General features: G+C 38.9%; 1 protein-coding gene across 4 annotated transcripts in view; it reads right to left on the minus strand.

Moving 5' to 3' along the window:
- LOC145464216 (uncharacterized) overlaps nt 1-23,305 on the minus strand; it is a 28,549-nt gene extending 5,244 nt beyond the window's left edge. Inside the window, exons 1-4 of one of the 4 annotated variants that reach the window (XM_081448029.1) lie at nt 23,003-23,305; nt 22,318-22,560; nt 6,715-6,862; nt 426-5,122 (exon numbers count right to left, since the gene is read on the minus strand). In XM_081448029.1, coding sequence (XP_081304155.1) covers nt 426-5,122; nt 6,715-6,862; nt 22,318-22,560; nt 23,003-23,035 — 5,121 coding nt within the window. In that variant the 5' untranslated portion in view covers nt 23,036-23,305. The other 3 variants (XM_081448031.1, XM_081448030.1, XM_081448032.1) reach the window with 3 other exon arrangements.
- Nucleotides 23,306-26,750: the final 3,445 nt, after the last annotated feature.

Consider the following 26,750-nt stretch of genomic DNA (forward strand, 5'->3'; position numbering starts at 1 on the left):
GCGTATCACAAATGCAACATTTCGAACGAAACCTGTTGAACTGCCCAAAATTGGAATGAACTACATCTTAGATATTCTATTCCTGTAAAGGTGTTGTTCATTTGTTTGTTTGAATCTTGTTGTTTTTGTTGTTGTTGCGAGGTCAGAGGACTCTCTCTAAGGAGACTTGAATCGTTATACGTTTCAGCAAAGCAACGAACAGGCTTTATACTTTAAACTAGCAATGTTTGGGTTTTAACCTTTGCTTATCAGAATCCACCAGAAATTAAGTCAAAATAAGAGGAAATGGATTTTATCTTCTATTGACAAAATCGAGCCCAAAAAATCGGGCATAAAATATATGTACTGTTGTCGGGCTCGTTGAAAATAAGAACCTCGCGCGCGCGTACACAACTGAACACTGCAAAGATAATAGTTGAACATACCAGATGAACGAGGACTTTGAGCGCATCTCTACAGTTGACAGGATTATCCAACAATTTGGAGATGGCACTGCTCATCAGAGCTTCCTTGTTCGTCAGAGCAGTGTCTCCACCCACCAGAATAAAGCCAGCCCAGTTGGATGGATGTGAAAACTGCTTCGTACTCTGAACAACTTGCATCGCCTGACAAAGGGCTTGACTGGCTAGCATTCCTTGAAGAAGACCGCCGTAAAACGCTTTCAGTAGTAACTTGCAAGCTAAGTCGGGTACGGGCCACAAGGCGACCAATAAACTCTGCGTGCCGGCAGACAGAAACGATCTTGTTAATCCGATCACACCATCCGAAGTTATCCGATTGCGCGACGAGTGGTTGTGCGCAGCGCCAATAACTACGAGTTTAGCAGACAACTTCTGGTCCAAAATGTCAGCTGCGGTGAGAAGGAATTCAGACAGCGCTGGTGCTTCATCAGGGCTCATGTCACCAAGGAAGTCCAGACTCGCTCTTTCGGGTGATCCTGCGGGCGTCACAAGCTTCTCGTCGGAATTCTGAGGTGCAAGAATAAGAGACGAAAGTTTCCACGAGACATGCGTAGCAAAATGAACGCATTCCGCCTTCGGTAAATTTCGGACAACTTCGCTCTTAGTCGCAACACTGCCGAGTAGTGGTCTGGTGTTGAACAGCTCAGCCACGATCTTAGCTTCGTGTTCTGCGCTCGGGTTTGACTCCCATTGGCCAAACGTCGTCGGGACCTTCGGGTTTCCGATCACCATGACCGACGACGTATCCAAACCAGTCCTCCTCGTTGCCAGTGTTCTAATGTTGGTAGCGAGCGACTGCAGTGAAGGAACAACAATTAGTCTAAACCTTCGGAAGAGATACTCTTTGGAAAGGCTTCCCTTCAAGACAGGGAAAGGCACCAGGTACAAGTCTCCTTGGAGAACTAACGCAAGCTCCGAATCGTCGCCGTCGAACGATGAAGAAGCCGGTAAAGCGTCTTCCATAGGAGCAATTAACAGCTCGTACAAAGCTCGAAGTGGTGGCTTGCCAGACCAGCCAAGTTTCTTGCTACTAGTTCGCACACCGTTCAACTTTCGAACGTTTTTCTTTGACAAAAAGTTATTCCTCGTAGTCGAGCGGAAACTTTGACCAAGCGACAATGACGACACGCTTATAGTATCATCGTCATCTGCTGACATGTACGACAGTGGGCTCGCACTGAGTAAACTCTCTCGTTCCCAGGCGTCTTCAACTTCACTCTCAGACATGCTAGTTGTACGGTTCAAGTTTAAATGAGGTTCAACGCCAAGCGCGTCTCGTACTTGAGTGATGTACGAGTCTAGTAGAGAGGAAGTGTGAGAGTAAGTAGCACTGCTACTCTGATCCAAATCAACTGTCATTTCATTGTCATGGTCGCCGTCAGACAGCAGGGAGTCATGAAACTTTACAATGCCTTTGGTCGGAGTAATAAGCCAGCTGTACAAGTGTCCTGCAGCAATAGAATAGTACAAGATACTAGCTTTCTGGCTCTTCACTAAGTCTGTGATTTGTTCAGGTGTTGTCAAGGGATTCTCCAAGTACTTCGAAATACCGTTCTCTGATCGATTACTTCCTTGTCGTTCTTGGAGCAAATCGATAAAGTCTCGGGTCCGGCTCCGCTCGGCGACTGCTAACGCTTCCTTATGGTTACCCATAGTGACTAAAACACGCTGTAATACTTGGTAGGTCGCAGCCTGGAGCTCATACAAAGAGAGCTTGTAGTCGCCACTATGAATTCCGTCTTCACGCAACTTCTCCAACAGTTCTGCTGCACGGAAAAGATGAGCCTGCGATGGTTCCAGCTGATTATCAGCCAAGTGCGACAAGCCTAGCCGATGACGTATTCGCGCTTCGTCCTCGCTCCTACCGAGAGCTTCTACAATGGCAAGTCCTTGCTTGAGATAAGAGATGGCCTGGAGATAGTTGGCCAAAGCGTGATGTGTTCTTCCCAAGGAACTGTACGCTTGGGCTTTAGAAGCTTGATCGTTCATCTGCGAGGCAATGTTGAGGTGCTGTTCTTGGTAGATCACAGCTTGTTCGTAGTTTCCGAGAACTTCATGCGTCATGCCGAGATGGAAGGAAGCGCGCCCACGACGCCCAAGATTTTTCTGTTTGTCGGCGACAGCCATTTCTTCCTCGTGGAGTTTCAACGCCTTCTCGTACTCCCCCATCTTCTGATTAACCAGTCCCAGTCCACAAAGAGCGTCACCTTCATTGACTGCATCATTATTCTCCCTTGCCAAGGACAGCTGCTGCTGGAAACAAGCAAGCGCTTGTTCGTAGTTGCCGAGAATCTTGTGCATGTTTCCCAGCTCGCAATAAGCTGTTCCTTTGGAGCGGAAATCAGTCAACTCGTGAGCCACGACAAGCCTTTTCTCGAAACAGACCAGAGCTTGTTGGAGATTTCCCATGGTCCTGTGCGTGTTTCCAAGCCCACGATACGCCTTGTCCTGGTCAGTGGCGCTCTCCAGTTGTTGCCCAGCAGCGAGATATTTCTCGTAGTATTTCACAGCCTCCTCGTGATCACCTAACATGTGATAACACTCGCCCAAATTCCCGTACGCACGACCGCTTTCCAGCACGGCGCCAGCCACTTGTTCTAACGTGGCAATCTGCTGCTCAAAGAATCCAAGTGCTTCTTGATAATCTTCAGCGTTCATTTTTGTAATGCCCAGATTGCCGCAGGCTTCCGCTTGGAGAATGCAGTCATCTAGTTCATTAGCGAGACCAAGCTGCTCAGAATAGCATTTGAACGCATCGTTGTACTGACGTAAGCCCGTGTGAACCGAGCCGAGATTACTCAACGCCTTACAAGTACCGACAGAGTCGTGAGCAGCTCTTCTCAGTTCTAACTCTTCTTGGAAGCAGGACATAGCTCTTTCAAAATCGCCTGCAGTTCTGAAAGCGCTTCCTAACGCTCTATGGGCCTCGCTCTCCAGGGTAATGTCTTGCACTTTCTTGGCGACTTGAAGTTGCTCCTGGAAAAACCGGATTCCCTGATTGGTATTTCCTAACGATACGTAAATATCACCGATGTTGCCACAAGCTTTGAATTCGCCTTGAACATCCATTGCTTCTTGTGACACAGTCAAGAATTCCTTCTGGCACTCAAGAGCTTTATCCTGTTTACTGAGAGCACTGTAGGCCAGTCCAAGATTACAGAAGGCGCGACCGAGACTCGCTCTGTCCTCCAAATCTTTTGCAATCTCAACGTTCCTCTCATAATACGGCACCGCATCCAAGTGATTCCCCAACGAGTAATGAGCGAAACCGAGATTGTGGCAAGCTTTGCACTCTCCCGCCCGATCACGCAAATGTCTTGCAAGGGATAAAAAGTTTTCATAATAGGGAATGGCTTTGGAGAAGTTCCCACACGAGCTGTAAAAATTGCCCAGATTACTCAGCGCGATAGCTTCATTTGACTGATCACCGAGTTCCTGTGAAATTGCTAAGTGTTGTTGATAATGTTTGAGTGATTTGTCAAGGCTTCCGATAGCTTGATAAGCCACAGCTAAGTTGCCATGTGTACAGGCCTCTGAGGGCCGATCGTTCACCTCTTTGGAAATCATGAGTTCCTGCTTGTGAAATTTAATAGCCTGGTCATACCGCGCACATGCGCTGTAAGCGCAGCCCATGTTGCCATAGGCTCGACCCTGTCCCGCTCGGTCGTCCAACTCCTTACAAATGGCCAAGTGTCTTTTGTGCAGTTTCAGAGCCTGTCCGAAGAGTCCTTTCTGCTGAAAAATAATTCCTAAGTTGGAGAGAGCACGCCCCTCGGTCGCACGATCTTTGAGTTTGATTGACAGTGCCAGTTGAAACTCGTGGAAAGATTTGGCCTGGTCTACGTCACCTTTACACCTCAGCGCATGTCCAAGACCGGCATAAGCGCGCGCTTCCATGAAAGAATCTTTGGTCTTCTTTGCCACTTCCAGCACCTGTCTGTGAAACTGAATCGCTTTATCAAAATCTCTCTTGTAATGAAATGCACTTCCCAAATTGCTGTACGCTCGGCCTTCCTCAGCTTTGTCTCCAAGCTCAATGGCGATTTTCAAGTGTTCTTGATGGTATTTGATGGCGTTGTCGTAATCTGATAACAAGACATGCACAGCTCCGATATTGCCAAGTTCTCTGGCTTCACCTTGCTTATCCTTCAACTCTTTGTAAATCTGCATGGACTGCTTATGACTCGAGATAGCGTTTGTATAATCCGTTATTGAGACATAAGTGTGTCCTAGAGAGCTCAACGCGCTGGCGGCAGTTTTCCGATCCTTTAGCTTCATAGCGATACCCAGTTGGTTCTTCTGATGATCAATGGCTTCTTTGTACATCCGCTGTGAATAATAAGCTCCAGCTAGATTGCCATGCGCTCTGCACTCGCCCGCTTTATCGTTCAAAGACTGTGCAGTTTCTAGATCTTGTGTCATGTACTCCATGGCCTTCTTGACATTTCCTAGTTTCCAGTACGCCGTGCTTAGCGCGGATATGACTGAGCCGCGGAGACGTAAGCCGCAGGTCCCAACCTTTAAAGCTGCTTCAAGACAATCTACAGCCGCTGATAAATGTCCAACTGACAGCAACTCCTGGCCGATAACTGAGATCATGACAAAAGGACTCTTGTCGAGTTTCATCTTGTTCAGTTGGCTGTAGATTGGCTCCAAGGTAGCTGCGAAAGTAAGTGAACACATAAGTAACCCACATCATCATCATCAAACGGAAAGGGATAGTTTCACTAAATTCTCATAACTAGGATTTACGACAACCAGTACAGAGAATTCCTGCTTTGATGTCTTACCATAGTTAATGTAGAGGGAATAGTTATGAATCCCTACAAAGTTCTTGCTGTACGTTTTTGTTCGTGTTTTTGGCCTTGACCGTGCACAAAACACAAAAGTTGTTTATTGATGACTGAGGAACTAACCATTAGAAACGTTCAGGTTAAGAAATTCACGAATAGCGTATGAGCGAAAAACAAAATTGTGTACGACAGAGTACCTTCCAACGTAATAGTAGCCGTCTTTGTTTACTTCTTTGAAGTTTGCCGGCTTTATGATCATTTCCAGAGACATCGTTAAGTTAAAGCAATGCGAAATAGCCCATTTCCGAGTTGCCTTGAGCCTCTCTATCAAAACGAGGCCTGGTGCACAACCATTGATACGAAAATGAGTTTAATTTGCATGTGAATAAATATCATTTTCATACGAAAGGATGGGCACCAAAACACGCTTTAAGAAAGTGGCTTAATGTAATTCGGGAATAGACTATTTCAGTACGTAAAACATTCAGGTTACTTTATGATTGCAATGAATGTTTACGACTTAAGCAGATGTAGCTATTTTTAGTACCGCGGCAAAATCAAACACAATTTACAAACTGGCGAGGTCAAGTAAAACCACTGAATCCATTTCATAGTTATCTCGGTTCTTTTCATACCAGACCCCAATCAAAACGATATCTATAAATACTCTTGAAAAACAAGGGTACTGTGTCAGGGAGTAAGATCAGATATACTGGGAAAACACTGACTATTTAAAACCAGACTGTCTCAGCACCATTTAATGTCAAATTAATATATATCACTATGTATCGAATGTAAGTGAGTCGCATATCACCTTCCTCTTTTCTTTAAACTACTTATCTTCCCCTGCTGACAAAGGAATGTAAAAGGAAACGGAAACATCGGAGATAAAGAAACCCCTTTTACCTTAGTCAATAACACCGAACTAAAAGCTACGATAGAGTCTTGTGAAGCAGCGTCTACTCAAAACGGTTTAAGTAATCTCTTTTCAATGAGATCTGCGTATTGACTGAGAATGAAAATGGCGTTCTCTGTTTTGTCTTCTACCCTCAATCCGCCCTGGTTTGTATTCCAGGGCCTCCTTATTCAAATGGGATTAACCTAATCCAAGATTAGCCTTCACTTTCAGTCTCGATATCTGTTAGACAATTTTGCGACTCGGTTTTTATTTTTTTCCCCTCAAACAAGAGAATATATTGACACTTAAATAAGTTGTAATCAAAGAATTAATCCGATCATAGTCCAGCAAACATTTCGTCTTGTTGAAGGGAATACACGAGATACAAACTTAATAATAAACACATCCATGCTCAACATTCTGAAAAATTTTGTCCGTCTGTGCTCCTGCCATTGATAATCATATTAACGGATACAACTGATAAGAATCAGTCTACGACTTGCACACGCTGAGTACTTAATTGGAACCTTAACAGGAAACACAAATAAGCACCAATCTTTACCTCTGAGTGGGGACTTCATCGCGGCCTCAGTCAGCGAGGTCAGCAGTTGAGGGCTTTTGTCATCCTGCGCAAGCGCAGAGGCGAAGGCTCCCAGGGCATCCGCATGTCGACCCAGGCACTGCAGCGCCACACCTTGGCGGTAATAGGCCTGGAAACGACAACATTGCATTAGACATGTAAACAAAAAGCCCAAAGAAAACTTCTTGTCTCCAACGAAATAAATCAGATTTAGCTTACATGCTGATGCTACAACCAACGTTCTTCTAAAAGTATTATTATGTCTTTCTATAACATTTGATGCACAATAAGATGTGTAATATGCACATAACTTAAGGTTATGTCAGAAACACGTCTAGTATTTCCGTTGTAAATAATTCGTTCTTCTAGGACTCTTCTAGAAACATGTATATATGCCTCGAGAACAGTGCATTAAATCAATTTACGTCAACAAAATCAACACTTCTGTATGGGAAGTTGAATTAGACTTTACAAGACCAACCTTTGGAACCATTTTAAAGGCCGCTACCAATGCTGCTATAACGTTTCACTCCATTGCCTTGCTACACTTAACAAGTGTTAGTGCGCAACTGATCACTGAATGAACACACTGTGATTTAAGCCGCGACCAATATCACATCACGAAAATTGACACCAGTATTTAAGAGTTCTTGGAATATTACATAACATCCCACCACCCAAACAGTCTCAAGAGAACGGGGAATTTTAATTAAATTTGTGACTGTTTTGACACCCAGCTAACAGTGGAATAAAAAGCACACAGGACAAATAGATAAGTTGCTGTAATTTCTTCGTGTGGGTAAAATTATTTCGTAACGTATTTGGTTTGATCCTGGTTTGTATTTCCTGTTGACGAAACCTCACTACGCAACTGGACACCAAAGCGAACTTGTGACTCCTTAATCTCTGTTGTGAAAGACAATTTCGGAAGATATAGAACTGAAAAAAAAAAACCTTAAAGAAACCCTCTCCTACAACTAAATAATCTTAACAGACTTCCACAATAAAAAATAACTGAGTATTAAACAACACTACATGTTAAAACATTAGATGTCGCATGATCAGGAAACCGAAGAGGTTTGTAATGTTATTATTTCAGAGACAGGAAACACGACGAAAGGATTCTGCCGGACTAAGCTCACACACAAACATCGCACGGATCATGTATCAAAACATTACAACGATATACGCATATGTGTTTATAGTGCAACCTCTATCCAGAAGCTCGCTCAAACCAATTCATACTGCGATCTCTTAGTGTTATTTTTTGCTCAAAACCGTACACGCCAGCGCTCATTTGCTTATTATGCCAATCAACGGTACAAAGGGACAATGGACGCTCGCATTTTTTAGGAAGACGTAGAAAATAAAACAGATTGCTTCCCATCAAGAGCTCATTATCGTTGGGTTATTTCTGATAAAAACAATTTGTAATTGTAAGCAATCTGAGTGTAATGAATCAATTAACCCTAGTTATCGCACTAATGTCGTCAAAGAGCTTAGAAAAGCTCAGAAAACCTAACAACATGTAATAGAGCCTTAAATGTTTCGAAGCAGAAACAATTTCCCCGAGTGGGGGCCATGAATCTTAAACTCCACAAGTCCAGTCCTTATTCTTACCTTCAACACCGCGAGCAAAGAATTCTTATTCATGGCAGCAAGAATTTCTCGATCACATTCACAAAGCACATCCTGTGATAGCGTATTTCATGGCTACTGATAAGCTGGACAAACCAAATTAACCTTATACATATACACTCGTAACATCCGAGCGTGTAATAATTCATGAAGATAGAAATCTGGCGCAAAAAAAAAATAACACCAATATTTTAATGATCACAATCATTGCTAATTTTGTATTCTGATAGCGTCCGAGTTTACCTGTCTGAAAACACTGAGACGATGTTGGGTCGCGAAAACGAAACGGCGCCAAAATTCTGATATTGTGGTTGCTTATAGTGATCGTTGTATTAGTTAAAATCCAATATACACGAACAAAAATAACAATCCATAACAACAAAACTGGGCGGTCTTTTAGCATAATAACGTAATAAAAAAGCATTTTTGAAAATAAACGTAACATTGGCCACATAAAACACAGCTCATGAAAGACTGGGTGTGTTTTATAACTTTCATGATGAAACGTACGAGCTTTTACAATGTGTTTGATTATCACTTGATATTGCCTACACGAAAAACAACAAAAACATGAAAGTTACTACCTGACTTGAATCTGTTATTGAAAGATATCTTTACATTATACTACATTTAACCTCACAGGGCATGATCGAGCTCTGTTGTGATGAGATAAGGTTCGGACTTTCATTCTTCAGTTGGTATCTAAGCTAGGTAGCACGGAAAAAAAGTGTTTATTTTACAGACCACCTTCTCAAACAAACTGTCTTTCAGTTACAAATTTGTAATTGTTTTAAAATTTTCGCGGAGTTCAAATCAGATTAGAAATGTCCCAAACCCTTCCTTACTTTTTGGTCATTTAAAATCCTCACTGATTCCAGCAAGCAGCAGTATGAAAAAACAAGAAAAAGGATTGAAAAGTGCCCCATTATTTTCCCCGTCTAAAATATGTCTACGTATTTACTTCACTTTATTCCGGAAGACAATTAATAAGCATGTCATTCACTGCGACGGAAATTACGGTAAGAAGGAACCACTTACAAAGAATAGTATTATAATAGTATTATTGAACGACAACAATAAAATGTACAACAGGCTTACTGAAGTAACAATTTCCATAATTAAAAAAGTTTAGAATTATTACAGCCACAATATTGCACAGCTTTGAGAATACATTTTACTCGCTCTGAAAACGAGAGCGTGGCGTTATGATTGAATCTAAAAAATTTATAGGTTTTTGAGACCTCGTCGGTCAAAAGAATACTAAACACTTGAATATATACTGTAGTTACAAAACTGACATGTCTTCAGTTTTGGTTGGGCATTGCAGGATAAAGTTACTAAAAAAGTGATAAAAGTTTGGAATGGTGGCGACATACTATAGAGCGGATTCCAAAATTAGACTGATTTTTAACCATTTTCTGACAAGAAACGCGCTGGTCACACAGACATCACGGGAAAACAATTTTTGAATAATTCAGCGGGTAAATGACACCGCTATTTAATTGAATAACGATGAACCTAAGAAACAAAAGTGTACTATAACATGGTTTACAATATCACAAACTGATAACAGAGTTCCACAAGAATTAACGCTACAATGTATCAGTATCGAACTGAACTTTTCTGCGTTTTTCTTCGCTGTACATTTGCATTTTACCTCTTTTAAACTGGCTGCTGCGCAAATTAAAAGCATCATCCATTACAATTACATGCTTTTGTTTTGACTTACCCAACTGTTAACGCCGAACACATATCCCCGTTCGAGTTTAGGCGAAGGAACTTTGTTCTTCTTGACGAAAGCATGGCGTTTCATCCTAAAGCCATGGCGATTACTCGAAAGAACGGCGACTCATTCAGTAGCTACATGTGTTCTTTTATGCGGACTTCTCTTGTCTAAGAGCCTACAGATCCCAAACAATACGGCAAGCGGGCACTCTGTCGACGCGTCGCTAAGCAAAAATCGTCAAGGAGTAACTAATATTTGTAATGTTATCTCTCCAGGAAGGTAACTTCGCCGTAACAACCTTGAAATGTTCACAGCTGTCCACCTTTTATAGCTCGTTCCACTTGTGAACCCACTATTGACTTCACAGGAGCTAGCGCCGTGTACTAAATCACCGTATAGAGAACGAAGAGGAAATACCTCTCAGGAAATTCGCTACTGTGAGGAACTAAATGATAACGGTACAGGTCACTGTGATTTCCAACATTTGCGCGTCGAGAAATTGGAATGAACAACGCCATGACTTCTAAACTTAGAGCTTGTGTTTACATGTCTCTCGACCGTCGACACGAACACTCGGTTATCACAAGAAACATTACAAATTCAATGTCGATTTTCCTTTCAACGCGTTGCTCTAAACACAGCCAGGTACTTCATAACATTGAAAGTGATCGTACAGGATACACGCTTTCGTCGAGAGACCCAGCGAGACTTAATTTGAATACTGTCTAAATTAAACAACGAAAATCCGCATGGACTCCAGCTCATAGAATGAAATGCTATAGGCCAGTTTACCTGTAGGCAAACAACCAAAGCAAATAGCCGAAATTTGATATTAATTTCTCATGTAATAGTTTCCTCCGCGGAGAAAAATGTTGACCCGAAAGAGGTACTTAAACTTCGTAAAAGGTAAAAGAGCTTGAAGACAGAAAATATATTCTAGCGCGATTAAGGAGGTATTTATAGCCGCTTGTCACATTTTTATTTGAACTTCGCAGGCAGCCAAAAAATTGTCAATAGTAGTCGCCAATGAACCAATGATGAGGCAAGGGTGAAAAATTGTCAAAAATGATAATGAACTTCATCCTAAACGTTCATTCTCAAAAGAAAACTAAATAAACATTGTGTCCAGCAGTCTTGTTAACAATAAAGCACAGACAAAAGCAAATAATAGAAAATTTCCTGTTAGACTGGAAGAAAAAAAAACGTTCGCTATAGAAAAAACAATACTAATATTTTTCACACTACGGACAACTTTCAACGTCGGTTCAATTACTATAATCCGAATTTACTGTGTTCCTATCTTATTTTCTTTGTGCAGCTGCTCCACAATACAAAGATAATCGAGTATTAGATGCCCTTTTGTTCGTAGTTTCTTTTCAAGCTACCTTTTTATTTGCTTTTTTTCTCCCAGCGTGAAACCTCGGGAAAAAACTGACAGAAAACGGCTGCCTTTAATAAATTTACATTTCTTTTTATCAAGAGCGACCGTTACACAGTAATTAAGAAATAGTCTCTCTCTTCCCGCTAAAATAATTCCACGCAATTATACTTGAAAATATTCCTGGGAAAGACCACACAGGAGTTTAAATATTGAAAAGAAAATTACATTTTGTTCTTTTTCAATATTTGAGAGAGCTGGCTGCTCAGGTGTCGCTGCAATATTCATGTAAAACCACACTTTATTTCACAATAGTTTTGTTATAATCATATATAGTAACGGCAGCTGGTATTTTATTTAAGCTGAAATTCACCACGCACGCAAACCTCGTCTGGTTCAAGTTTGATCCAGTTTACAATCAAAACAAATACAAGCAACTTATTCTCGAGACTATTTGTGCAAATTCGAGGAGACACAACGCTAAAACAACACAAAAAAACACATCGGCATCTTTGTTCTGTCCACTTTCACATGTACAATATTCCCCGGATGAAAAATATCACGTAATTAAGCTTTCAAAAGCCTGCCAAAACAAATACCTGTAGCTGCAGCAAATTTAGCTACAGGTCCTACAGGTACTTCAAGCTCGTGCCGTTAACAACTGCGTTCTCACGAAATAAACGAAAGATAAATGATGGATGAAAACTCAACGTAATTCGTTCCGAGTATGTGGCGTGGTGCAATTATCTCTTCCTTGCTGGGTTAATTTTACGAAGAATTAAGGTAATGATATTCACCTATAGCAACTCTAAAACTTGCACCAATTTCTTTTTTTTTTATTTCACCTACTGATAAAAGAAACATCATATAGCACATTTAATATATCGCCGGGGTCACTCGTATAGTTAAGTATGTATAGAAAAATTTATTAGTTTTGAATGCAAGTTTCCTACACGACAAGCAGCTCTTCTTTTCTCTTTGTCGGCTGAGCGTGACATGAGAGAAGACGAAGAGAAGGGAGTCTTGTAATCTATGTTCCCACACAACCCTTGTATTATGACTGTTTTTTAACTGAAAACAGCTCGACAAAAGGACAGCTGAGCACGAAAAGCTTTTTCCTTAAGCTTGTGTTAAGGACACGCTTTCTCTCACTTGACAACCCATCCATTTCTCTGTACATAATACGTCCCGCTTGGTTGGCCCTCTATCAATGACTGATCAATTCTAATACCCACGGACATAATTGCTAACAGATGTCGAAATATCAACAGTTCTCAAAAGAATCTATTTTTAAGCGACAATTTCCTGTAGGTTTACCAGCTATCACAATGCATGTCAATCAATTCAGTTATTCAGGCATTATATGCAACCCCAGGGAGCATCAAATCAAGACCTATTGTGTACCATTCATCTTTGTCCACCCCTCCAAACGAGGAATGGTCAGTCCCCAGAACAAACCCGGGAATAAAATAGCTGACTTTAAAACGCAAGTACTGTAAGTAGTGACCTGTGCTGGCAGGGGAGCGGAGGGGTACGGTGGGTGGTTCAGGGGGGGGGGGGGGGTAGCCAAATTGAGGAGTACCCTAAGGCTTAAAATACACGTTCAAGGTAATACAATATACAACTGTACTAAGGTATAGTCTTTGATTGTCTGCAAGCTTAGAGTCTGAAAATGTGTTTCTCTGTTTCAATGTGCCCAAGGTTTGTTTGACCAAGGAAACAACTATTTGTTATTTCCTGTAAATTGAATCTACTATTTGCACATAGCTGAATTAATCACTTGAGAAAGCCTGATTAAACTTTGCGTAAATTCAAGAGGTCTGTTACTTGAATCATTTCGGCGAGAGTATAGATATTTATAGCAACACAAATGAAGCAATTTATCATTATGTTAGCATTGCCTTATCACTGAGTCGACTCTTTCCAAAAGGCGCATTTTGCTGGAATACAAAGTAGATCATCTCACGGCACTAGAACAGATGAACAGTTTACAAGCCTGCATGTCATAAATACTCAATCAAAACGGCTCCAAAATTAATCATAAGATAACTACAACCTAAAATTCTGATAACAATGTTTACTTTGCAGTTTTTAATTTAAAAAACCGACATATGATTGATACGTGTTATTACCTTTATCAGTGCAATATAAACTGAGTGTGCTACAAAAAAAAAAACATCAATTTGCCAAACACATCTTTAGTTATATAGCTGAAGTTTCATGTTATCTACCACACACTTGTATTGGTTGATCGATGGTCACGTGGCAATGATGATAAATCGATGATGTCTCAAGCACAGTTGGAACCTGAACAAGATGAAACGTATACTTGTACTCCCCTGTGCGGCAGCGAAAATGACATAACCCAGGGATCGGTCATCACTTTCACGTTTTTTATATGGAACTGCAGCATATGATAACATCGTGACACAAGCTGCCGTGATATTTTCATCACACTTGCGTGTCCCAAGTTTTCCTAGGGAAACAGATAGTTTTGTTTTTACTCCAATCTCGCTGTTGAGTTCCTGTTGGTTTCAATCTCGAGAAACGTCGGGATTCTCAGTGAAACAAAGCTGTATCCCAAGAAACTAGTGTATTAAAGTGTATAATGTCGAATCTTCGAGAGTTGTCAGCAAACTTTGTTCTTCAGGAAAGATACATTTGCGGATATTTTGTGAATACACAGCTTAGAGCTAAGAATAGCAAAACCTACTGATTAACTTATAAAGTTTTTTTGATCAAAATAAAGCCCTGTTAACAAACTATGTACAAAGAATTCAAATCTTAATTCGCACAAACTACAGAATGTACATGTAACAGTGAATTAAAACTCTACAAGCTTACAGTACTGTTGAAAATTTATAAATAGGAGGAAAGCGACTCAATTAAATGAAGTTAGTGCTTGTTCACTAACATCAACAGGAAATTGAGCTAAAAGCAACTCTGTTTTTAAAAGAAAGAAAGAACATTACCAAGTGACAGACATCTACAATCCTTCTGTAAGAAAAATATTGAGAGAGGATGCACACCTTAGAAGGATTTAAAAGAAACTCAGGCTTAAAACATCGCAAGTTTACCAGACTGAAGGTTGAAAAGGTAACGAGGCGAGAACACAGGTTTATAAAGAACAGAGCCAGAACTTTCGCTGTCTTATCACTTCAAATCTTCAGAAAAAGAGTTGAAAGTCACTCGGATCATGCCCACACACAATGATTTAAAGCTCGACTTGCGCATTCATTATTTAGACAAGTTGCAAAAGAGGAAGTAGGCTAAAAGAACTTACAAAACCATCAATGTTGGGATAAGGGATTAAGAGAGCCTCAAACGCTAAGACAGACAACCAGGAATCAAAGAAATAACGGTACACATTACGACTTTTAAGGAGAGCTTAATTCAAGAGCGAATTGCTCCGTAATTACCGTATGGAGTTAATTAAAAGATAGGCAGCATCTGCAATTGTTATTGCTTGCACTGCGTCACTGAAGCAGCACATGATAACACAGATGTTTTTTCGATGATGATGACTATGGGACAGGTATGAACACACATACACAGTCTCCACATGACATTATGTGCATAAGTGCACGTATAAAGCCAGTAGCTTGAAGACACCAAAGAAATTCCTTTCCTAAAGCTCCATATAGATCCAAACACTGCTACTTAAAAATTTTGACAAAGAGCTTAGTTTACGGGGCCTGATATAGTTTAATGTCTAATATATCATGGCAAACCTATCAGTCCCTGTGAAAGGTGTTCTACATGTATAAACACTTGTAAGAAGTCAAAAACTAACATGGGTGTTTGAAACGATATGGACAAAACGATGCTAAAAGAAGGCCACAATGCCAGCAAAGTTCAGCCATTTGCAAATATCCTTACTATGGTGTCTGGGTAGTATTACAAAATCAAGACCTATGTACATTATCCATAGCTAAAGGTCATTTATTTACCAGCATCTTAAGTCTATTACTGGCTTCTCTTCATACTACTGTAGTTACTCACTACTACACGAGATTCTAAAACCTGTACAAAAGACATAAAAAGCAGACAAAGCTCTTTATGCTAGCTTCATACAGTGCAGAGCTATCAAGGCTTTATGGACTCAAAATGTTGCTCTACAGACCATCATGCATGACATGACATCAAGTCGTGGATTACTGTTAGGATATGCGTTGAGCAGACAATTAGTCTTACCTTCGATGAAATGGCCACAGAATTACTCAAATCCATCACAGAAGTCATCAAAACTACAGAAGTCATTAATTCCCTGCCCAAATTATGATTTGTAGTTGACTGTTACGTGCAGCTGTATCACGAGTTAAAATTTCTTTTACAAGGGGGAAATCTTTCAGATCTTGAAAGGAAAAGTTAAAGCAGCAAAGTTCATGTCTCCAGTTGTGGCCCATTCAATGACCACAAAATGACAGACGACTCCTAGCTTTCTTCCCTTATAGCATATTAAAAGTTATCACTAATGGGTCAGGATACAAGCTGTCAATTTGACGAAAACTTGTACACAGAAGAATGTTTTCACTGTCAGCAAACATTCATGTTAAAAAAAACACTAAGCAGGAAGGTGAGATGGCTAAACCTCAGGAAAAATATTAAAAAATTCCTGCATGTATTGCAAATAGTCAGAATCAAAAGATTATCGTAAATTTATCACCCAAGACACATGTGCAAACTTTCCAATTTGGAGACTAAACAGAAGTGAAAACAAACCTACATCTAGATAAAGTTTGCCGTTCAGTCAAAAAAAAAAGGAACTTTGGGATCAAACTGAGACACCAATACAAACAAGACATACCTAGTTGAACTGATTCTTTGTTGTCAAGTAGTCAAGGTCAAATAGTTTTTGTTGTCATTTGGGTTCAACGTTCCATTTTCAAGATCAAAATATACAAAGAGTGTTAATTAATACCTCAAACTCGTTGAACGCTCGACTATCAATGGCATTTGAGGAATTGCATCTGAATATATGTTTCTGAATGCACAAGGAAACGACAGCTTAATAACTCAATTGATAATTTAAAAATAACTCACAAATGTTGAATTTCGAATCTTTGTACAATTCCCCAAAAGTCTCCCTAAACATCTTTCCAAGCGTCGAAGTCAGTATAAAAATGTTTGAAAAAACCTGTCACGCTTGTTATCAAAGTTCAGAACTGAAAATGTTCCTAAGCCCTTGACTAATTATCCTGTTTTGGCCTTTTCATTGCACGCATCATCACTACTCCATGTTCCAAGGTATAACTTAAAATTTACTGTTAGTATAAATAAATCATGCTAATTGTTCCTGGTAGATGACCTCCATAAAGCTTAGATCTAGACAGTATGTAATTTGCAAGCACCTAATTAGTTTGTTCCTGCCCCACTGATAGCAAATAGCTGTTAATCAGCATTGATAGCAATGGATTGAAGAAGTATTTCAGACCTTTTTGTAATTGATAAACAAACTCCCATATAATGAACAACTGGCTGTACAGTAACATCCAAACTCAAATTACTAAATATGGTCACAACCACTTGACCAGTAAAAGAAATTTGGTAGATCTTTCTCACATATTTATAAATTAAGGAGTGTTAACTACATCATTCAGGGTACAATAGATCAAATTTAGAGATTCAATTAAAATATGATAAATATAGCAAGTAGAGTATAGCATTGTCTAGTAGCGTAAGTATCCCACATTGTAAGTAAGTAATGTGAGTGTTTGTGTTGTAAGTAGCGTGCTGTTGTAGTGGCATAAGTAGCTTGTAATTGAAAGTGATGTAAATAAAATAAATAAATAAATAAATATGGTCAATACACTAGGGTTGATTACACTGTTAACGTTACATGTATAATAAATGTAAATCTTATTGCTGTTACTGTTAGTGTTTTTGTTGTTGTTGTTGTTGTTGTTGTCTGGTACGTATAAGAAAGCTTACCATATGGCTTACTGATTTCAAAGATAATGATGCATACCCTAGAAAAGCCCTGCTCTTAACATTGCAGTTCTGTTACATTTGTAGATACTGCTGTATTGTACTGATGGTACATGTTTCAAAATCTAAATGTCATTACTGAAAATAATGTCAGTTGCATTACTACAGGCCTAAACATTATGAACAGGCCATGAAGCTGTCAAATCTAACCTAAACTGCTATGAACAAATAGACTAATAATTACGCCACAGTGATGTTCTAGTTACACATGAATCTAGTGACTGACTCATTTATGGTTGCAGAGTGTTTGACGGCCAGAGTGTTGGTAAGGGTAATTAAAGCAAATTCATCAGTGTAAAAGGGTTCACAAGGTAGATTCATAAACACAAAGTGACTGATATAGGATCACATAATTAACATCTGCAAAAGCACAACTAGTATGAGAACAGAATAATACAACAACAGCAATAATAATAATAATAATAATAATAATAATAATAATAATAATAATAATAATAATAATAGTAATACCAATAATAATAAATTAACATTTTAAGAGGAGGCCTCCAATCACCTAGAGATGTTTTTCAGGAGTGTCCTATAAAAAATAAAAGTCTAAAATATTCATAAAATGTCTAAAATACAGAATTAATAAAAGCTAAAAACTATTTAACTATTTATCAACCGTGCACCCCCCCCCCCCCACCCCAGGTTAGTATGGTACAGTAGCAATAATCCTAGGCATGCGCTCACAAATCTGCCATAAGGCAGATGACAGAGTGCAAATTATACACAATTATTGGATTAGGTTTTCATGATATCCCGAATAATCAAGGTTGAGGTAAGTGTTACCAGCCAAAGCCGAAGGCTTCGGCTGATAACACTAACGGAGACCTCGATTATTTCGGATGTCACAAAAACCGAATCTAATAATTGTTTTATTATACATTGTTTTAAAGAATTAACGACAAACACATTATTGCACCGAACACAGTTTGTTTTCAACAAGCCATGTTCTTACTTTCCTGTCCGAGACCTTGACTTTGCTCTTTGAAATCATGCATTGCGCACGCAACCTACAGATTATTCACTAATCTGCTAGCAGATTAGTGAATAATCTGTAGGTTGTGCTGTTTCCCAGAATTAACTGTAGGCTTTTAGCCAATGAGGAGACAGATGGTGACTACAAAGTATAATAATATTAATGTTCTGAGCTTATAACAAAGGAAGGGAGGGGAATTGGAGGTATTAACAACAGAGTAAATCCTGGAAAAAAATAATGCTGACATGGGGTCAAGGAATTACTGGTGTATAGTATTAAATTGTCTATAGTACTTCCAAAGACTAGATTACTATTGTCTAATGATGACAGAGCGTCTGAATTTGTAGAAAATAGCGACACTGCCCATGGGGTGCAATGGAAGCATTGTTGACAGGGTTGGACGAACTTTTTAGGGTATCATAATTGATGGAAAGTTTCTATGGCGATGTATTTATCAACACAATGTATGTATGAGAATTGAGACAGGCAGACAAAAACAGGGCCATTTACCAGTTATCAGCCAGTACACTCATCATAATAGCTGTCTCATTATTGGCTTATCAGTTTCTAAGGAAGTCAAAGTAACTGGAATCACAGGATTTTACATGTCTTTGTAGTCAAATAAAGGTGTAAACATTTTTGAGAGGAAAGGAATTTTTAGAGGTTTTAGTGGAATGTTTTAGACTCTGTAATATGCTTTGTAAATGACAGATAATAATAAATATTATAAATATTGCATCATGACTGATCTTGTCAAACCATAATCATATTAACCCGTTATTTGCAAATTAAGATGCTTTGCAGCAATTAAATGCCAATCACTTTCTTATTAACAACATTAGTTTATAAAATTACCAAAGAAATTGCTCTCAGTTTACAGTCAAAATCATCACAAGATTCATGCATTTGGCTCACATGTGACTTGAGAAAAGACTGACTTCAAATAACAAACACAACGGGGGAAAAAAAAAAAAACAGGTGTAAATTTTGCTCTTGGGCAAGTGAAAATAGAAGTTTGGTGCCCTGGTAGGCAAGTTAAATAGTAGTGTTGTGAGTCTGAGTGAAGATGTCAGCTTAACAAATGATAATGTCCAGTCAGAAACTGTTTCAAAACTTATGACTGCAAGATGAGCAAAACTGAATATGGATTAATTTAAAATCTAAGCATACTTTTTTTTGCGTTGATGACTTAATTGATTTTTATACAGAGATGTTACTCAGTCATATTGATCCAGTAGATACGTGTTTCTATTAAAGCAAATTAACATTAGACATGATATTAGTGCCCGCTGGTCGACTGAAAACAATAACAAGAAAAAAAAAAAAAAAGTTCTCAATAAAATGGAGTAAAAAGCCCATTATTATTGGGAGTCCATGAAACATTGCCATGCATGTCATCCATCTCGTTCCCTCATTTTTTATCTCTATGAGTATAATAATAATATTATTTGTCATAAGAAAGGATGTTCCACTTTACTTCCACTTTACCTCAATCAAAACAGAACAACAATATAGGACACCATTGTTGCAGTTATTGCCCTCAGGGGAATATTTCACCCAAAAAAAATACTTCAAGGAATTCATTTACAACATACATACTGAGTTACTGAATTTAGTTTCACTTCTGGCAAATTGTTGCAAATTGAAAATCGTTCTATAAATTAACTAGCACTTGACAAAACAGCATGTGTAAATCAATCAGTCAAAATTTATCTACAATACTTGGGGAATGATATCTGAGCCAAACAAGATTGAGTAGAGCTGGAATATCCCACCTTAACATTTCATAAAACATGTTATGCTATATCTTACTATGAGTTAATTAATCATGATCCAGTGGCAAGAAAGCCGACACTGACATTGGTGACAGTGTTTTTCCTATTCTGAACCTTTGCTAACATATACATTACCCAACACCAAGCATTTGACTCACTACTCTTGAGTTAAAAAATAGCTTGTACCTGATCAGTTTGAAGTGTTCTTAGCATACACTGACCTCTGTACATGACAAATGATGAAAATGGACAGGTAAATTTAACATGCCTAAAATAGCTTGAGTGTTGACTGCGTGAAACATGATAAGATTGATATTGTGCCACCATTCAACCTGACACAACATGAAAACACTTCACTGAACAAAACAGCATGACCTAGTAGTTTTTGGGCTAATGGGTTCGACCAATACAAAATTCATGAAACTTAGAAAAACGCTTATTTTGATCAGAATGTCACTCACTCAATTATGCCTTTAAAAAATAGAGTTAAAACAAGCCCAAAACAGCTAGTTACTTATTTTTACCATTATAGCCAATAGCAAGTAGATGTAGATCCTTGATGTAATGCATGCTAAAAGATTTATAAAAAGCAGAATGGTTGCTAAGATATTATTTTTCCTGTGTTTATATTTTCTCATTTAACATCCCTGGAACAAGTAATTTTCTGTGATTACTCACTGATTAGTTCTAAATGCAAGGTATCTCAGAGAATACTCAAATCCAGCAAGGTGAAATGAGTTAACTGGAGACAACATCAGTTAACTGCACCTTGAACCAGATTTCACAACTTATTTCAAAAGACAAAAAAATATTTTGATAACCTACTCTCAAGTTTAGAAAATCCACTTTTAAGGAAAAAGTTGTCAGTGGCTGTTTTGAGTTCATAACCTCGCATGGCTTATCAACAATGATTGAAATAGACATCCTTGTCCATTACTATGATCGTAACACGTCGGGGTGTTTATGATAATGCAATTCTAATCACATTTCTAACTACACAGTTTCTAACTACACTTCAAATTTACTTGGCTATTATGAAGTTATGATGGACGCAAATAGCACAGCTTCTCGACTGAAATATGTTCTCAACAAAACCTCTTCATAAATATTTGCGCATTTCTAAAACTTCCAAACAATTTGACTGCATGTCAGACAGCCAGGTTATCAAGATCAATCCAATTTATTGCAATCACGAAACTTCATTTAAACTTACAGGGAATAAAATCAAAACCGCAAAACGAGCTTTCAAGGCCATTCAACAATTAATACCACATGGGGGCTGCCTAATGGAGTACAATTTTTCCAACATAAACATGTACAGTGCTGAAAAATGCAACAGCGGAAATAGATGTTTACCAAACGACCTACTTATTGAGAGCGATATAATTCTTCGTAGATCACGAATGGAACCGTAATCTTATTAACACTGGAAGTGTAAGGCACTTCTTTAGAACCTTTGTTGGATAATTTACCATGTTTGATTTCGAAAGTACCGATTAATTAATCCACAAGAAGAACAAAAACTAAACAGTGGTCGCATCGCGTGTTACAATTTCTGTTTACATCTCCCCAAGATTATTGCGGAAAGAGCGCTGAAAGAAAGCTGTTTTTAATACTTGAAGAACAAGATGAAATAACAAGAATGGGCATGCTATAACAAAATCATGCAAAATACAGACAACTATTTGCGTCCTGCAAGGTGCATCGCATATGTAAGACTCAAATTTCGTCGAGAGGAAACTTGAAAAGTACAAACATGCACTCATTCCTTAGAGCTAAAAACAAGCAAACTTGAAACATCTGTAAAAGCGATTCTTTCCCAAAGTATATTTGGTTTTCCTTTTCATGTAAAAGCCGAAATTATTACCATTTTTGATTGTTTGCTCAAGGCTATTCAAAACACCACTATCAGTTGTAAATTCGGCAGGTCGAAGGCAAAAGCTAACAAACATTCGAACTATGCCAATCGTCTTGACACAGCTAATGCAATTGTCGAATGTACTAGGTTCCTTTGCAGCTTGGGACTAATCTTATCATGGTTTTAAAAGCTTGCACATGCATACGTGTCGTTAATTCCATTTCCTTACTAGCTCGTTACCTTTGACCAGTTGGGTTGGAGTTGTACTGCGTATCTGCCGTCTTCCAGCGCTCGTTCGAATTGCCGCGTTCGAATGAATGCCGCCGATCTGTTCCCATACAGTACATGATTCTGTGGATCTAGGTTGATCGCATCTGTATACAGCTCAACAGCGTGATCAAACTGTCCCCGCGAGCAAGCTTCCCCGGCTAACCTAGCTTTCTCCAAAAACACCGACCGGGCTTCGTCTGTTGCGGCTTGCGTCTGAAACCATCAAACGTAAATAAAGTAAAATTAAGACCGCCTACTTCAAAGAAACACTCGACTTGACTACCAAACATTTACCATGGAAAATAGGAAAAGTCCATTAACGATAAAACTGGCCAGTAATTTAGCGGCCTGCAAAACGACCTACCAATATCATACCACTTATTGCGGTGAATTATAAATTCCCGCTATCAATCTTAACGTGAAGTTACGTATGAAATTTCAGAGCAGTCCAATTTTCACGACAACATGGGCACAACAAAAAACAAAGACCAGGTTAAATTTTCATCATTGTCACCACGTTGGAAGTATAGGAGTTGTTGACAAGACATGTGCGAAGACTTAGAGGAAACTCAGTGCAAATTTAGCCGTAATGATCCGTTAAAGTCAGCTCCTCGGGAGACCAACAAATATGCACAGAATTGCGAGTTTGTCAAACCTGCAATTTGTCGTCCTTTGAGGCTTTAGCCATCTAGCTCACTGGGGAGCACGGCAGAAGCTTTGAAGTATTTCCTGTTGTGTATAACATTCGCTCTAACCGAAAATACAATCCAAAATAGGTGCTCCATTACGTTACGTCGTGGGACAAGCGCCGTGAGTCATCCATTTTGGAGACGATTTCGGTAAAGAACTCGGCCCAGCCTCCGGTGACGTCACAGCAAGTAACTGACAGCTTCACACTTCAATTGTTTCAAATAGGACAAGTTACTTAGCAAAGTGCAATAACAATTATACAAGCCTACAAATCCTTCCTTTATGAGGAGGGAAATGAAAAATATCTTCAATTTCCTATCAAATAAAAAAAGAAATACTTATGTTAGGCGCTTTGTGCTGTAAACAACCAAGAAATATCTCAAAAGCAGGAAAAACTGGCGAGCCACTCATTTGCATGTAATTGTGTGATGAATTTGTGGTATTTTCTAATAGCATAATTATTTTAATGTCGCATTTTACTGTATATAATTTGAACAGGATTCCATTAATCCAGACAAGAAGGAGATAAATGTCGTAACTCAGTTTCCTAACTGAATCTTGGAAATTTTGTATTTGCAAACGTGCTTTGATCTAAAAGTTGACTTGAAGTTGCTGCATATCTGCAGCTTCTTCGAAACATGAGTTAGTCTTAAAAGCAACAGCTGGCTAGAGGCTATGCTTAAAAGTCAAAACAATGGAGGTAGTGTTAATGATTTTAGATCAGAACAATACGTTAAACGAATCAAACGGAAACACGGTTCAAAGAACGGAAACGTTGTTTTTGTGCTCAGAATTCTAATTATCTTATTTTCAATTTCTTAACAGTTTCAGTCTGTTAAGACAGTCCGTTATCACCTCTGTTAATTAGATTCTAGCCACATCGCCGTAAGACAACACAGAATGCGATATTGTTTCTAGAGCGTGTCAGTCTTCAACCTAAACAATCGAAATGAATAAGATAAGTTTAAAAAACAAATATACATTGTTTGAATTTCATCCATGCGTTAACAACTTCGAACCACAGGAAGAGCTGTGATTATTCTTTCTTGTAGGTGTTGATGCCATTCTGCAACATGAACTTTATAAAGGTTATAACTTTGTGGGCGAGTCGCTGCCGGTCTTTACAGTATTTGTAATTGTACTTAAGCCCTTTAACATTTCCTCATTCCTTAAAAAAAGCAACTAATCAATATATAAATGTATTTTAAATTATTGGCTGTTGCGCAAAGCTACTTCTAAGATATTAAACTGGCGTTCCACTTGACCTTCAGTAGAAATTTCACAAAATTATAACAAAAAGAAAGTTAGAATATAAAGGTAAAATTAAGTTCTACAGTTCGAATGAACCACTAAATTTTGAATGCATTTTTGCTTAACACGAGACTGCGCTTCTCCTCAAGCCTCCTTCCTTACAGTTGTTCTGAGATTGACCAGCCTGTGCATTTTTGCGAGATTTGCTTTGTCAATATAAAGTAAAGAAAAAAAAAAACATTCACCTGACATACCCACCCTTGATTACATCAAAATTGTACGTGAAAGTAGTGGATTAATTCTCACAGGGAAGGAGTTTGAGACCTGATATCGACAAATAAATTGCACTTTTCCATGCATTCACTGTAGCCCTGAAGTAGGCATTTTTTTTGTCAACACTGAGCTTTTTTGAGGAGTAGCAGCACAATTTTTGGGTCAAAGCTGTTTTCCCATGATGAGCGTTAACGTCCATCACATTTGAGATGCGTGGTTTACGAGCTAACATAAAATAAACTCACGGCAGCAGAAAAACGTCGGATTTCTATTCTCTTGGCAGTCTACCGAAGTGGCAATTTACCTGAATCTAGCCCATTTTCACTTGTCTGACAATGCGCGCACGCACTCTCAGTCGGACCTCTAAACGTCATACCGACTATTTATGCTAGGGGATTTCAGGGTGGTTGAGCGGTAAAAGTGGCCCGCAACGGATACAGCGGATCGTGGGTTCGAATCACACTGCTGCACAGAGGTCATTCTCAAACTGGCTTGGGGGTCACATAACCTCTCCCTGGGTACGTGGAGAATTGCTCTCGCCCCGGGAAACTCGTGTCAAGATTTTTGTTTTTATTTTGCTTGCCTTGATTTTTAATCTTTATTTTCCTTCTCTGAATTCCTTAATCGTTTTCCTTTTCTCTGTTTTCGGTATTTTTGTAACTTTCTATCTCGCGGAAAAGGACGGGAGCAATACTGTGGCATTCTGGCTCAAGATTTCCAATTAATTAGCCCGGGGTTATTATTATTTTTTTTTTTATTCTCGGCTTTAACTTGTTTCTACCTACAGAGTTGACATTTAATTAAAGGTGTTTTACTTTCTTTCAACTTGCTTTAATTTCTCTTTGCCTTGCATATCGGCCGGAACAAATCCGAGGGATTTGAAACTCGACACTGTCTCCAGGAATTTGCACAGAATTTTGACATCTCACTCATTATTTCTTTGCAAACTTTGAATTTCAACTAATATCACTTGATTGTAAAATAATACTTCAATGACCAACTGTTACATCAAAACGCAACAGGCCAGTGCACGATTTCTTTGGCATTCGAGATCAGTCTGGTTCAGGGCTATCTCTGTACAACAGTGTTTGAACTCGACGAGGGTGTTCACATCTTATCTAGAAACCGAACAGTATCATTTAGCTTCAGCTTGTACGTAGCACATATTATTAAGCTCCACCTGACGTTCGAATTAGCCTCTTTTTCAAATCTTGTTTACTTTGCTAATTAACTTTGTCACTTTCATTAACAGTCACTGTTAGTAGTGTTTTGGGGTCAAATTCTTGGTGCTTTGGAAAGACCACCTCAGCGCCCGGCTCAACGCTCTCGGAGCTCCACGCCATTTGACGTCAGTTAAACAATTTTAAGACAATATCCTACCCTCGCCTGTATAAATATAGTGTGATGACATCGCAAGAATTAAAGAGCCTTTCGGCCATCAAAACTATAACTGAAAATGTCCAATCAACTGTAAAAGTGTTTTCATTTTAAAATAACTTCATTTTATATTTAGGAAGTTTCTGTGGTTTACATCGTGGCCAGGCCCAGAAATTTCTCGTCTAAAAGCATTGAAAAGTACATCAATGGCCACTTTGTTTTACATTAACACCTTCTAGGCGAGTTGCCTTACACTATAGCGAGATGACCTGCTCTTTTCTGCCGTTTTCAGACACAGTTATTCGTGTCGCGTTTTCTTGTTGCCGTCTCACGTGACCCTTGAGTCACATGATCTAAGCAAATGGAAAGAGTGAAATCTTTTCTGATCAGTATCATTCTAACCCAGAGTAACGAAACTTAAATGAGTTTGGACGTAGTTTTTCTTCTTCCCTTGACCCACATGGACAATGCAACTTAAAAAGCTTTCAAAAATATCACAATTTATCCGTTAAGGAGGCCATTAAGATAGTCATCGGGGTTAAAACATTAACATTCTTGAAGTGATCACAGTGTTGTTGATTCATGAATAGGTTCGTCTCTAAACTGAACAAAACATTCGATGAAAACTCGTTAAGTTCAAACTACATGTAGTAACTACACCTCAGACCAACTCGTTTTATAACATAGCCTTAGAGAAGCGCGCGTTTACCATTTCTTAATGGGTCAGGAGATTCCGAAATGAAATGGAGAAACGCATTTCTGTTTCAATTACGTTAAATTTGCTCTTGAGTGCAAGCCTAACACCTGCCATG

This window comes from Orbicella franksi, chromosome 12 (assembly GCF_964199315.1).
Source record: "Orbicella franksi chromosome 12, jaOrbFran1.1, whole genome shotgun sequence".
NCBI classification, from domain to species: Eukaryota; Metazoa; Cnidaria; class Anthozoa; order Scleractinia; family Merulinidae; genus Orbicella; species Orbicella franksi.